General features: G+C 39.3%; 1 protein-coding gene across 2 annotated transcripts in view; it reads right to left on the reverse strand.

Moving 5' to 3' along the window:
- The window catches only part of FBN2 (fibrillin 2), a 157,269-nt gene that overhangs the window by 67,478 nt on the left and 73,797 nt on the right, over positions 1-15,994 (reverse strand). For both annotated transcript variants that reach the window (XM_042822846.1, XM_042822847.1), the window contains exons 18-20: positions 12,387-12,512; positions 11,180-11,305; positions 891-1,010 (exon numbers count right to left, since the gene is read on the reverse strand). In XM_042822846.1, the coding sequence (XP_042678780.1) occupies positions 891-1,010; positions 11,180-11,305; positions 12,387-12,512 (372 nt within the window). The remainder of the gene's footprint in view (positions 1-890; positions 1,011-11,179; positions 11,306-12,386; positions 12,513-15,994) is intronic.

The following is a 15,994-nucleotide window of genomic DNA, read 5'->3' on the forward strand; positions in this document are numbered from 1 at the left end:
TGACACTCCAATCCAAATTATCCAACATATCCTACAATAAATTCAATTATGTTACACAAATGGCAGCTTTTGAGCAACTGAGGAGTGCCGATGTGTCTAGCCCTTTGAATCTTCTTGGAAAGACAAGAAAAGAAAAGAGAATGGCTTCCAGAGATAATGGGAATAACATCTTGCAGGCAACTGTTGCTGCTAGCTCTGATAAAATCTGTGCTATGCTCTGCTTTTTTTCAATGCAAAAGAAAACCTCCAAAGATGCTAACAGTATTTATGTTACATTATTTTTCTATACATATATGTCTTGCATAAATACACGACACAATACTCATTTTTCCTCCAGGGACAGGGATCCTGACAAATTTTCATATGTTTTACTCTCCTTTAACAGCTTTCTACAATAGAGGTAAGGATTGTGCTGTAAGGCAAACATCACTATTTCTTGATAGGTAGAAAAAGTAATCGCAGTTTATGAAGAATGCCATGAATCCTAAAAGCCAGGAGCTTTCATATCACTATTTGAGTAGATGTTAGTCCAGTTTTACTCTCTTGTCTCAAATATATAGAGGACAAAAAATTGAAAAGGTATTTCGGCTTTACAATTTTTCAGTTATTAGCCTTACTACCTACATTTTTACTCATATCTTATCTTTTGTAAGAATGACAATAATTCCTTAACATTCTTCTGCTTCCATGGAATCAATCCTATTGGTATGGATTTGTTTGGTCTTACACAACTATACATGCAGTCTACTGCAAGAGGAAAATAAATTAATTTCTTGCTGATTTAATCAACGCTTTAAACGTTTATTTTTGGTTTTGTTTGTTTTTAATTAGTAAGAAAAACAGATAAAAAAAACAACAGCAACAACAGCAAAACACAAGGGAAGACCCACCGATGCAGATCAGTCCTGTAGAGTCCAGCTTGCTGCCAGGTGAACATTCACAACTGAAAGATCCAAGATTGTTCCTGCAGGCACCATTGACACATGGGCTGCTTTCACATTCATTTATATCTATAATCCAGAAAGAAAAGACACTGTTAGAACAGTAATGTGCTTCTGGGAAAAAAAATAATAAAATAAGGAGCATCAATGCTGCTGTGGATTGTTTTGCCAAGAAAGTCTGGTATATGTATTTTTTCCCCCCTTTCTTTTTTTCTTTGTCTGCCTGTCTTCCTGTCTGTCTTTTTGAAGCATGACATATGAAAGACGAAGACAGACAGCTAGCATTTATGTACATGAGTATAGGAATGCACATTTTGAAAGCATTAATTAAATGACTGTTTCCTCCAAAGACAAGGGTTTCCAAGAACGTGGAATATAAAATTTTCCAGCATAAATTGTAACAGCCTTGTGAGAAATCAAAATTCTTTCATCATGGAAAGCAATGCATCCCTAGCCACAACACGCTGTGCACAAACAAAAGTCTTATTGTTTCTGTCATTTATGGCTCCATAAGGCTTTGGAAGAATTAAGAAAACCCTGTCAGAATCAAAATATTCCAATGCTGGCTGCAATTCTGTAGCTCTGGAAAGTATTCAAGAAATAGGAGTTGAAACTTGTATAGCGTAAATGGTGCTTTCCCCTATCCCCTAACTCCTTCTATTTATTGCCCGTATGAATTTTTTAAGCTGGCTCATATAAAAGAATAGGACCCCTGCAGACAGTATTATTTGCTGGTTTGTTTTTTTTTTTTTTATTATTATTTATAGTCAAATCAATTCTAAGATTAAAACAATACCAGCAAAATTTTTCAAAGAACAGTTGCAGATGCATATCCACTACTTTTTCCTAAACTCAACCAGTTTAATTTTTTTTATCTAGATCTCTAATCAAGTCATACGTTCTAATCTAACCAGACAGTTTCTCTGTCAGGCCTGAAATAAAATTGCTAGTGCACACTTATGTTTGCTAGTACTGTCCAAAGAATAATGTCATATTGATACACAAAAATTAATTATAAATTAACACAGGATGTATGAAGCACCAGTAACATTAATAGTATCAACAGACTGTAGCACCCTGCTCATTGGTCAGAAATCATGCAAAAGGTACCATTTGCTATTCAGTGTGCCAAGAGGGATCAAGCTGTCATTTCACTAGACCTGGAGGAAGATTCCATGAAGGAATCTTGAGACGTTTATGGGGTTGTAGGAATCATTTAGAATAGTCACCAAAGGATATATACGGGCGGATGAGGAAAGAAACAAAGAGATTGAAAACACTCAGAAATGCTTAGGAAACTGAGTCATCCGCCTCTTCACATCCAAGCCAAGAAGCTAACTAAAGGGCCAATTTTCACAGTTTCTTTCCTTAATGGAATTACTTGCCTACAAACAGTAAATAGACTTGTCTTTGAATGACAGCAAGTTTTTTGAGCAGCAAAAGAGTGAAATCTACTCTCTGTCTTATGTGTCAGCCAGCTTACACAGATGCAGACACAAGATCCAGGAGCCTTTACCATATCAACCAATTGTGTTTAGGACTTCCTACACAGGGCTAACTGCTGTACTAATCCTGAGCTGCTAAATCCCACGCTACCAATAATGCTGTCCCTGCATTGCTCCTCCAGAGCTGCCAGTCCCGAACAGACGTCTGCCTGATGCCACAACAGGCATAGCTTCCACTTTTCTTTGCAGACAGCCTGCTTAGATAAAGTTGGTTGTGTTATCTCAGGTTTTATTTTAACAGATCACAGCCCACTCCAGCTTGCCGAAGAGTACAACAACAGTGTATGCAAACATGTGGGGCCAGGACAGGCTTTGCACTGGTCACGTACCAACACAGCACGGAGGTAATCATGTAAGATCTGCAGAAGCCAGATAGTTTGTACAGAGCAAATGCTAAGCACCTCTGTATCCCAGCTGGCAATCTGGAAAACGTTTGCCTGCTCTGCACCCCTTCTCCTCCCTGTAAATACATTTCACACTTTATTACCTCAAGTTTTACAATCTAGGGTACGTTTCCTGCCTCCCTAGTTTCCCTATCTTTTCCTAGCCAGCAATACCTGGTAGCAGAGAGTAATATCTGCTGCTTTCACAGGGAAACCAAATATTCCCAAGATTAAAAACAGATCACAGTGAGGCATAGAGATAATCTTTAAAGCACTATATGTTGAATAGTTCTCAGTACAGGGGAAGAAAGGAAGGGAAAGTGGACTATACAGAAACACATAGTTGCTCCCAGTCAAAAGCATCAACATGTCACCATCACTTGCATTGCAAGAACAAAGGGACAGCCAGTGAAGCTAGCTGGTAGCCAAACAACTAAACAAACATTTACACAATGAGTTGAGAAATTGGAAAACCTCTCCCTGGGGTGCTGAAAACTTTCATGAATCAACATCAATCTGGACAACTTATTGAACAGAAATCCATAGACAGTTATTAACGGAAAGATCCTACTTTGGAATCACAGCAGTTCAGAGATTATTTCTGGAAAGTAATGCTCTGTACTTGCTCTTTTTTAGTTAGCACTGGGCCAGAGGGCTCTTTGATCAGTCTCTGCGTTTATGCTTCTGCTTTTATGCAGGTGTGGTTATCTGTCCAGTTCAGTGCTCTTCCCTGTTCACCTAAGGCGGAAACTTCAGAGAAGTTACCATGATGGAACATGCACAAGCAGCCCCATGGAAATTTTGGAGCTTTTGCACACAAAGAATATAGTATATCTCCACTGAGTGAGTAAATGCAAAATTAGACTTTCAACTTAGCCAAATCTGAGCACAATTTCAGAGTAAGGGGGCACAAAAACAGCTGAAGAACTGCAGTAGCATAAAGGAACAGTAGTTTTTTGAAGAAGAAGTCACAATATTCACATGTTTCTCAACACACAGATCAACATTTTCTTAGTAGCTAATCATTCTTGGAAATGAAGTGTTTTGTCTGATATTTTTAAAGTAGATTAGAAGTCTGAGTCAGAGACCCAGCAAGGAAAACTGCAGGTAAAATGCTTCAAGTCTGCCTAAAAACATTACAGATGAAAGCAGGAGATTTTCATGGAAAGTGTCACATCATTTTCACAGCTGTCAGCCCCACCACACACACACCTGCACATACAACACCAGTACATAAGACAAAACACGATACTGAGCAGAAAGTAGTACTGCTACTATCTAAGACACTACTTTAATCATATTCAGAACATAAAAAACCATAAAAATTAGGATCATTCATATTTATAAATTTAAAATGTATCAGGTTATTACACCTATCTTTAATTCCCCCTGAAAATTAACAAGTTACATTTATAATCTTTTTTTTTTCTAGGAAAATACATCTCTGCTTTTGGTTTTCACATTTAACAAGAAACTCAAACCTACAAAAAAATAGCTGAGAACCATACATGAAAGTCAGCATCCCCAAAACTGAAAGATACAAGAATAAATGGAGATGGAGAGGAGAAAAGCATCTATAGGTTTATGGGTTATGTTCTTTACTCTCTGGTAAAAGACAAAGAAAAGGAAACAAACTGAGCAGCCAGCTGATCAAAAACGTAGAAGAATAGGGAGATTCATACCTGTCTATTGTCAGTGCCAGCCACTGCCTGATCCTTCAGACAAATGTTCACTTTCCTATCTCTGGGTTGAAAATGGCAAAAGCAGATCAAAAGCATAACCAAGATCAGGTGTGAGGGACTCTGTCTCACAGAGCCATGCTTTTCCTTAATTTACTTTGTCCTGATGCAGATGAAGGAATACTCATCCCATGCCATTTCTCACCACAGATTATAAGTATGGAGAACAGATTTCAATGAGGATGAGGTTATGCATTTCTGGAGGCATTAACTTCTAGCTGTTTCGAAAATGATCTTGTGACTGTGCTTCGGGCCCCCAAACTTGAAAAATTTGTTTGTTACATTCTGCATGTGATACGCTTCAGCTCCATGTTAGCAAAAATCAACCAACGAAATGGAACAGAAAGAAACAAGAGCCAAACCAACATCTCCCCAAAACCCAGTCCTTTTGAGTACTCAGAGGTTTATAATATTTCCCTGAGTACATCTCAAAACCACCATTCAGAAAAAAAAAAGAAAAACTGAAGAATGAACGTACTTCACCAATAGTGCTCTGCTGAATCAGGACAAGTAAGTATCATAAGCACAGTGTAAACAAACTCCAAAGATTGTTTCCGTAAACCTTCTAAGGTGCATTTAAAAAAAAAAGCAAGAAAAATATTTGATTTTAAATACTGTTTCATATTTTAAAGTAAAAAGCAAATGTACAAAAACATATATTTTTTGAAGACTTTTTGCTTAAGAGGAATGAGTGTACATTGTAAATGTCACAGAAACAAAAATTGAAACAGTTTGCTGTACATTCCTGGAAATAAACTTCAAAGCACATCTGGTTTACGTTTAACTAGTTATGTCACTGGAAACACAATCTAAACCACAGAGCTTGTTGTAAAAATCTCTACTTTCACAGACTCTGAAGACTAGAACAACTCCTATACTCTCTGCAACAAATCGATAAAAATTTTCAATTCAATTTGTTGTTTTATCACAGTTACTGATGACAGTTATATTAATCAGAAATATACTGGTGAGTAGCAAGCATCAGAGCATTTTCAGAGAGCTTAAAGAACATAAAACTTCTGTCTTTTTTCTATAACTAGTGAACCGGTAACTCAAAACTGGATGACTAATGTCCATTTGAAATCAGAATTTAGACAAAAAAGAGATGAATATATTCCTTAAATTGCCAACCCACTCAACTTTAGAATACATTTAACAGGTTTCATAGCAAGTTTTATGCCAAACCACTCCTGAATCTTTTTTCGTCTGATCAGCTAAATCTAAACTTCAGTTTAATTTCCTTCAATTCCATCTTATCCGAGATGGTGATGATAAATTCTTCACAACCTGTGCAAGCAATTTCATGTACATAAATGTACTCAAAGAAACTGATTATCCTTCCAAATCTGCCACATAGACAATAAAAATTTACAAGTATTTTAGAGTTGATTACACTAAAATAGCTGTTCAAACAGAAAATATTCTTGCAAATCTGAAGTTTTGGCTGAGGGTTGGTTCTTTGGTTTTGTCTTTTTGTTATTTAAATGATTTTCTTTTTTTTTTACATCAATAACATATTCGCTTATTTTAAATATTACTGTTGCATTTGTGCCCAACCATGCAGTCATTCCTCAGAATTCAGCAGATATGTAGGATTATGAAAAAGAACAAAGGGAAACAACAACTGTTACTTCATGAAGGAAATAAACTCATTACAAGTATTCAAAAATATATGGAAACATTTCCAGGTAAAAAAGAAAAACAAGTGATTAAGTGCATTAATTCATCTATCTCCAAATCCAGGAAATAATAAATGCACGAAACAGAAACCTGAACAGCTGTACCTAATGATTCTGAATGATCAACTCAGTCATTCCTCCTTTACAGCAGAATAGACTTTAACTTACATATCAACCTCCTAATAAGGTGTTTGCATCTTCTATATTCAGTTTGACTTAAATTATGAAATGCCTTAGTACCTACATTACTAGTTGACTGTCACCAAGTACTGTATTGTGTTATTCTGAATATATCACATGAGTTCCCTGTTCCTATTTTCAGACGTGATCCCTGAACAGTTAATTTGGGAACTGCACATATATCCTTTGGATAAAAACTAAAAGAAGTCTCATATTCCTTAAAAAAAGTGACTATTTAGGGATATCTATACTTCTACTAGAATCTTGTCTTCATAAAACTTGCTTTAAACTCTATCTAGTCTTATACGTAACCTGTTTAGATACTATGATTTTGCAGTCAAAATCTGCTGGCAATGCTATCTAAAGAACTTGCCTACTCCTCAGTGAACTGGACAAAATGTCCAGCATACAAGTAGTCAAAGGCACAATGCCATGGATGAACAACTAGTCTGCTGATGACTCAGGCTCAAAGTGGTATGGTAAATGTGGTTACACCAGGTTGGCAGCCAGACAATAGTGGGGTTTCATGGAGCTCCTTTTAGGGGCAGTTCTCCTAAGCATTGTCATCAGTGACTTGAATGCAGGACTTGAAGATAAGCATACACATGTTCACTGATGACACTACATTGGGATGAGCTCTTTATTCCCGCAGGAGTAGAGAGACTGTGCAAAAAAACTGAGATAAAGGGCATAAAGTTAAACAACAGCAACTGACACATTCTGACAGATTCTACTCCTGTGACAGGTTAACTCTAGCCATACATATGCAGACCTAGGGACAAGAGCTGGAGAGCAGCCTGCAGAAAGGGATCAGGCTGCTCTGGCTGAACATGAGGCAGCAGTGTAACCTGGAGCCTAAAGGGCCAACCGTACCCTGGGAGCAGAGGGCAGCACTGAGCTCTGCTCTGTGTGACAGTGATAGCCAGAGGGAACGGCATGGAGCTGCGTCAGGGGAGGGCAGCTGGGGGTCAGGGAAAGAGGGCGGTGGGCACAGAATGGGCTGCTGGACTTCAAGGAGCATTTGGACACTGCTCTCAGACACAGCGTTGGGATTTTGGGTGGTGCTGTGTGGAGCTGGAGTGGGACTTGACGATCTTTGTGTCTCCCTTCCAACTCGGGATAATCCATGACTTATGAACTATGAAATTTTATGATCCCCAAAACCTGTGCTAGCAGAAGACCTAACACAGGAATGGTGATGGAAAAGTCACAAGGATGCCCGGAAGACAGAAAAGATCACTTTTTCCCTGTAGATGTTGTGGCCTAGAGCAATCATGTTTCTGCACACTTTTCTGTTCAAAACCTTAGCCTTTTATTAATACTTCTGATACCATTACTAGTTCTATTGCTGTTAAAATACATATTTACTTTTTACATTTGAAAATCTGGATATACTACTACTTCAATAATTAAGCTATTTCCATTCTGGTATCTCATTGGTCTATCTTTTGCTCAGTGTTATGCTTTGAAGTTGTTGGATTTTCCATTCTGATAATTAAAAGCACATGGAAAGCAATTTTCACTGCTAGAAATGTTTTTAGGCATGGAAACGCAACATAAAGACAGACTCTGAAGACAATATCTCACACAAACACTGTGGATAGATACGAGGCACTAAGACAATTTAGCACAGTGTGCTATAAATCCATGGGAGCATGATAAAAGAAAACGCCTAACCTGAGCGAGTGCTGCTAATTTGTAACATATAAGAAGAGAAGAAATTTTAACTCTTAAAAGTGGCCTCTGAAACACACATGTACTGAAATATAAAGAAACATAATTCCTTTCGAATAGAAGGGGTGAAGAGGTGAATGATTTGATACCGTCAGAATTTAAACCATTTCATGAGATGTTTTGAGTGTAAACACATGTTCACTTTCTGAACAGTTGGAGACATTCAAAACACTATTGCCCCCATGCTGCTTGCTTCCACTGCTCTGAAGAAAACTGCAAAGGGCACATGAGCCTTCCTCATTGCTGCAGTGTTAAGTTAGCCCATTCAGCAAATGCTGCGAATGAAATGTTTTAAGTTAACCTGACTGATCTTACACAGCAAGAATATTTTAAAGAGTGCTTCCACTTTCCATTTTGTATGTTTGCTTAGCTGTATGGAAGTAACTTGTGGCTGATCAGTAATAACAAGCAGCTGAGGACAATAATGTCTTCTGTTACTCCAGGCAAACTTAGCAGATTATACTGGTTTATACAGTACGTATTCCAGAAGGATTGTACCTTCATCATCACTCACTCAAATGTATAATTATTCATTATAAAAAACTTCCTAATCATAATAATATTATACAAAAAATAATATATAATAAATAATTTATATTTAATATAAACTAATACAATGCAAAAAATCTAGTCATATATATTGCTGCTCTGAATACTAATTAAAAACGAGACAAAAGCCAATACTTTCATTTCAACTCCCTTATTTCACAGCTTTGCTTAAAACTAAAAAATAACTAAATAACTAATAATAATAACTAATAAATCAGTAAAATTTCTTATTCAAATTTGCTTGTCTTTACTAGAAAGACCAGTCTTCAAGAATCCCACTTCCCACAGATCAAGGGGAAAGGTTGGAGCATAGAAGATGGAGATAGTCTTCTGGACTAGAATCACTCCAGGGAACACTTAAGCAAACTGGACATTCATTAAGACCATGCGTCCTTGCAAGCAATGAAGGTACTGGCAAACGTCGTTGTGAGGATACTTTGCTTGGTCATAGACATATGGGGAAGTGCCTAAAACTGGAGGAAAGCAGATGTCACTCATATATTCAAGAAGGGCAAGAAGGAGGACCTGGGAAAACTGCAAGTCACTCAGCCTCACCTTGATCCCTGAAAAGCTCATGGAGCAGCTATGCCTGGAAACCATTTCCAGGCATATGAAGGAGCTGAAAATCATCAAGAGCAGTCAGCATGGATTCAACAAAGGGAAATCATGCTTGACCAACCTTGTAAGCTTCACTAATTAAATCATCAGTATGATGGATATGAGTGATATTGTCTACCTGGACTTCAGTAAGGCCTTTGACACTGCCACCATAAGATCCTCATAGAGAAGCTTTTAACGTACAAAGTTTGGATGGGCATACAGTGAGGTGGATTAAAAAGTGTCAGAACTGGCAAACCCAAAGGGTGGTGATCAATAAACCAAAGCCTAGTTGGAGGCCAGTAACTTGTGGTGTACCACCTTGGGGATTGATCCTGGGTCCATTCTTGTTTGGTAACAACGATTTGGAAATTAATGATTGGGATGTTGAAGAAGTATGTACTCTCAAGTAAGTCTGCAGATGCCACAAACTAGAAGGAGTAACTGATAAATCAGACTCATGCTGCTATTCAGAGCAACTTTTACAAGCTGGAGAAATTGGCTGGCAGGAAACCCATGAAGTTCAACAAGATGTTCAAAGCCTTTGGGAGGGCTTTGAAACTGGAGAGGAACAGACCCAGGCACCAGTACATGGCTGGGGGTAACCCAGCTGAAAAGCAGCTTTGCAAAAAATGCCCTGTGGGTCCTTGCAGACACCAAGTTGAACAAGACCCAGCAATGTGCCCTTCCTGCTAAGAAAGCTAATGGCATTTGTGACTATATTAAAGAATGCACTACCAACAGGTAGAGGCAGGTGATCCATCCTTTCTACCCAGCACTGCTGCATTCATATCTGGAAGGCTGTGTCCAGGTCTGGACCTCCGAGTAGATGAAAGACATGGATGTACTGAAGAGAGTCTAACTAAGCTCCAAGAAGATGATGAAGGAACTGGAGCACATTTCCTGTGAGGAAGGGCTGAGAAAGCTGGGATTGTTTAGCCTAAAGAAGAGAAGGTTCAGTTGGGATGTTACCAGTGTATACATTCAAAAGGAGGGTTCAAAGAAGACAGAGACAGGCTCTTCTCAGTGGAGCTCAATGACAGGATAAGAAGCAATAGGCACAAACTGGAATATCAGTAAGCAATTCCTCACTGTGCTGGTGACTGAGTACTAGAACAGATTTCCCAAAGAAGTTGCTGAATCTCCTTCCTTGGAGATGTTTCAAAGCCATCTAGACATGGCAAAGGGCAAGCACCTTGCTCTGAATAGCCCTGCTTGAATCAGGAGGTTGGACAACATGACCTCCACCAGCAGTTCCTTGCAGTCACAATAATTTTGTGATTCTGTGTTCAGTTTCTGCAGTGTTACACTTTCATTCCTCTGACATTGTCCATTAGCATGAAAACAAAAGCAATTTTAACTATAAGGTATGAATTTTGAGGAAAACAAAAGACAATTTTTTATCACCAGGCAGTAACATTCAGACCCAGGAACTCAAACATCACATGCATATCAGAATATGATCTACAATTAAAAATCACCATAGACTGATGGGAAAAAATGAAGTCTCTTGTGATCAAAATATGCAGTTTTCCTTAAATTATAAACTTTATGTCATCACTGTATAATACAAGGCAAGTATATATTTGCTTCTATTTCATCTTCCACATGCATTGTCTAAAGAAAGGAAAACATTTTCATACAACAATGAACTGATTACTTCGATAGAAATTCACTGATAAGACCCAACACACTGAAAGTACTGCAGAAAAATTGTAAGAGGAATGCTTTATGCCATACCTTAGTACTCTCTTTTTGCTCTTGTTCTTGTCTCCAGTCTGAATGGCTTTTAATCAGTTAGCTTTAATACTATGCAAGCAATAAAAGCAAATAAAATCAAGCAATAAGATTAACAATTTGTACATTTCTCACCTTCGCACGTGTCTGTCTCAGTGCTAAATACATAGCCCTTTGGACAAGTGCAGCTATAACTTCCAGGAGTGTTTCGACAGAGGCCATTATCACACAGCAGCCCATTCACTGAACATTCATCAATGTCTGTAACAGATGAATTAACATCAGCAAGATCAAATGCCACAAGAGGCCTTAGTCTCTCTAACAAGCTCCTATTGCATTCTACAGCAACAATTAGGTTACTAGACGTGCTGTTTCCTATAATGACTATGCAGTGAAAAATGCCAATCCTTTTTTTTCAAAAATCTAAATCATTTTCAGATTCTTTTTTACCCAAGTTTTAAAGGTTTTCAATAGCAGTCTTTAAAAACAATTGATGGGTAGTCTTAAAACAATATTCCTGTGCTCCTAGAATGACCTTAATAATCTAATTGTATGATTACAGAATCTTCAAATTATCAGCTTTCTTTCTGTCTTTTTTTTTTTTTTTTTTTTAAAGATACATAAGTAAAGGCATGTTAGACTACTATTCTAATCCTCTTTTATAGTAAAAAAAAAAAAGGATTTTGAAATCCATTAAATTAATATGTGTTTAAATACAAATTGAATAGTTCATGCATGGTAGACATCTTAGATTACATATACATACCACGAGAGCAGGTGTGTATCATATATCAGGAAAAAGAAGCTATGATTAAGATTAGGATAGGAAGCATACTGAATAAGAAAAACCCATCAATTAATATCAGCGCCTGATCCCCCTTTAGATTAAGCATAGCATAACATCACCAGGTACTGTTCATTTTGGTAGTGGTAGCCACATGTTACATTTTACTGTGCAAAACCATAACTTTCAATTCTTGTCAACTTATCTTCAAGTCTTGAAAGTGACACATTTTAGATTCTCTTGTATAACAGAATATCCATGCTCTTGAGGAAAACAAATCCAAGCCTGCAATGATATCTGATGCCTACACATCCGAGACAAACAGTGTAACAAAAATAAAATAAAATCATCAAACACCTCTGCCAAATAACAGAAAAAGACAGAAGTAAAAATACTGGCTATGGAGTTACCAGGGAAGGTTGGATCAATAGAAATTTTTTGTTTTCACTGCAGCTGTAAGAATATATGTCTCCCTTGCAACCCATGTTCTATCAGTTCAAATTATCATCAATGTGGTGATGAATTATTCAACATTTATAGCAAAATAGAGAAACTTACCCACACAGTTCCTTCCAGAAGGATCAGGCTCATAGCCACTGTTACAGTTACAACGATAGCTGCCACGTAGGTTTTCACAAATTCCATTTGAGCAAATGTCAGGATCCAATGCACACTCATTAATATCTGCAGAAGATAACATATTGGAAACAGAAGATATTGGAAAGTATAAAAAACCTGACTAAGTGATGCAGACAGAATCAAAAAGAAGGGAGCATCTGACTCACTGGAGGCTGGGGCTGTTATTTAGAGCAAGGGTGCAGACAGGAAGGTGAAGGAAGCAATTATTCCCCTCTACTCGGCACAGATGACAGCAAAACTGTGTTAAACAATGTGTTCAGTTTTGGGACTCTCAATCCAAGAAAGATACCAGCAGAACTGGGGAGAATAACTCAAAGTGTTGCAAAGATTGTTAGAGGGGTGGAGCATATGATACATGAAAAGAGGCTGAATGAATTGGGTTTCTTTAGTGAGCAAGACCATGGTGACAGGCAGATATGATAGCAGTTCACTCATAATTAAGATCGTTCCTGCATGATGGATGCCCTGCATCCCTAAACTTCTCGGTGGGGACCAGGGCGGTAAATCCCCCCCCAGTGTAAGGGCAGAGCAAGTCCAAGACTGCCTCATAAGACTGAATGTGTACAAGTCTATGGGGCCGGATGGCGTGCATCCCAGGGTCCTGAAGGAGCTGGCTGAGGTGGTTGCCGAGCTGCTCTCCATCATCTTTGAAAAGTTGTGGCTGTCAGGGGAGGTCCCAGACGACTGGAGGAAGAGTTACGTCACCCTCATTTGTAAGAAGGGGAGCAAGGAGGACCCAGGAACTACAGGCCAGTAAGTCTCATCTCTGTATCTGGGAAAATCATGGAACAGATCCACATGGACAACACGCTTCATCACATGAGGAATGAGCATGTGATCCGAGACAGCCAGCACAGCTTCACCAGGGGAAGGTCATGCTTAACCAATGTGGTGGCCTTCTGTGATGGAGTGACTGCATTGGTGGACGAAGGGAAGGCAACCGATGTCATTTACCTGGACTTGAGCAAGGCCTCTGTCACGGTCCCCCACCACATCCATATCTCCAAATTGGTGAGATGTGGATTTGATGGGTGGACCACCTGATGGATAAGAAACTGGTTGAACGGCCGCAGACTGAGGGTGGTGATTAATGGCTCTATGTCCAGGGGGAGACCGGTAACCACTGGCGTCCCTCAGGGGTCTGTCTTGGGACCGGTGCTCTTTAACATCTTTATCAATGACATCGATGATGGAATCAAGTGCACCCTCAGCAAGTTTGCTGGTGACACCAAGCTGAGCGGTGCAGTCGACACAGTGGAAGGAAGGGATGCCATTGAGAGGGACCTTGACAGACTCGAAAGGTGGACCCAGATGAATCTAATGAGGTTCAACACAGCAAAGTGCAAAGTTTTGCATTTGGGCTGGAGGAATCCCAGGCATCCGTACAGGCTGGAAGGAGCGGTCCTTGAGAGCAGCCCTGCAGAAAAGGACCAGGGGGTGTTTGTAGATGAAGAGCTTAACATAAGCCAGCAGTGTGCTCTTGCGGCTCGGAGGGCAAATGGTATCCTGGGCTCCATCAGAAGAGGGGTGGCCAGCAGAGACAGGGAGGTGACTGTCCCCCTCTACTCTGTTCTTGTGAAGCCCCATCTGGAGTACTGCATCCAAGCCTAGAGCCCCCAGTACAGAGACCTCTTGGAGAGGGTCCAGAGGAGGGCCACAAAGATGATCAGGGGGCTGGAGCACCCCCCCTAAGAAGACAGGCTGAGGGAGCTGGGCTTGTTCAGCCTGGAGAAAAGAAGGCTGCAGGGTGACTTCATGGCAGTCTTTCAGTACCTAAAAGGAGCCTATAAACAAAAGGGGAGTCAACTCTTTGAAAGAACTGATAACTGCAGAACAAGAGGAAATGGTTTTAAGTTGAGGGAGGGGAGATTTAGATTGGATGACTGGGGGAAGTTCTTTACAGAGAGAATGGTGAGGTGCTGGAACAGGCTGCCCAGAGAGGCTGTGGATGCCCCAACCCTAGAGGTGCTCAAGGCCAGATTGGATGAGGCCCTGGTCTAATATTAGCTGGTCTAGTATTAAATGGGGAGGTTGTGGTACTGCATGTGGCAGAGGGTTGGAGATTCATGATCCTTGAGGTCCCTTCCAACCCTGGCCATTCTGTGATTCTGTCCCAGAGAAGATGGAACAAACCTCTTCTCCAAGTTATACAATAAAAGCACACGAGACAACAGTTAAAAACAGCTGGGGAAATTTTAGCTGAATGCTAGGGAAAGACTTCTTCCCCATGAGAGCGGTTAAGCACTAGAGTAAGCTGCTCAGAGAGGCTGTAGGAATTCCATCCTTGGAGATCTTACAAATACAACCAGGCAAGTCCTTGAGAAACCTGATTCAACTTTGAAGTTAGCCCTGCTCTGAGCAGAATGCTAAAATGGATGACCTGTAAGCATGCTTTCCACCTTAAATCAATAAAATGACTACATGTTTGTAAGAATACCTTGATGCAAAATACCAAGCCTGTGCACTCAATGCCTGTGGTTTGAGGATCTAGGTAAGAAGATACAACTTATTAGGTGATATTAATACGTTTCCTAATAGAGAACTAATGCATACATCAATACCACAGCATATTCAGGCTTATAGAAATCACAGTATTTATTGGAATTTTGAAATTTCTCTTGGATGGACAGAATAGGATGATGAATGAGATATATTCCCTAAATTTACAGTCCCATATAGAATTTCTGCTGTAGTTGGAAAATTCCAGAATATTTATATGAACTATAAGAGCAGGAACAGGCTATTTTTAATATTTTTTTTTTTTACCTCTGAGGAAAAGAGGGGTTTTCAGTACTAAGTTAAGTTATTTCTTCCCATACGGTAAGCCCATTACTTGAATAGTTCCCTTTCCAAACACTGGAAAAAACAGCAGGTATGCTGGTCTAGCTGTGACTTCACAAAAATATTGTTTTATATTTGTACAGTTCATTTTTTTATAAAGGACATTTCCTCCCGAAACATAGTGCAGTTTAGATCAGGATATTCCTCATAATTTACATATACTCTGAAATGCATTTGGAAAATACTGTTCAGTCTGGAGACAAGAAGGCTCCAGGGAGACATGATAGCAGCTTTTCAGTATTTAAAGGAGGGCTATCAAAAGAAGGGGACAGACACTTTAGCAGGGGCTGCTGTGATAGGACAAGGGGAGATGATTCAAAACCAAAAGAGGCGAGAGTTAGACTGAATGTAAGGAAAAGGTAGTGAGGCACTGGCACAGGTTGCCCAGAGATGTGGTGGATGCCGCATCCCTGGAGACATTCAAGGCCAGGCAGGACAGGGCTCTAAGCAACCTGATTGAGCTGCTGGTGCCCCTGTTCATTGCAAGAGAGTTGGGCTACGTGACCTATAAAGGTCTCTTCCAACTCAAATAATTCTATCATTCTAAAAGTTATGCTATGCCTGGATTAAACTCAAAGATCTGAGATATCTGAACATTACTTAAGAAAGTATAAAGTAGTATAATATTTCAGCTTTATGTTTCCTTTAAAGCAGAAATTTTTCTGTATCTTGCTGGCCTCGTTTAC

The sequence above is a fragment of the Centrocercus urophasianus genome, unplaced genomic scaffold, assembly GCF_019232065.1.
Source record: "Centrocercus urophasianus isolate 14NV4802_14NV808 unplaced genomic scaffold, USGS_Curo_1.0 seq_21, whole genome shotgun sequence".
Classification (NCBI taxonomy): domain Eukaryota; kingdom Metazoa; phylum Chordata; class Aves; order Galliformes; family Phasianidae; genus Centrocercus; species Centrocercus urophasianus.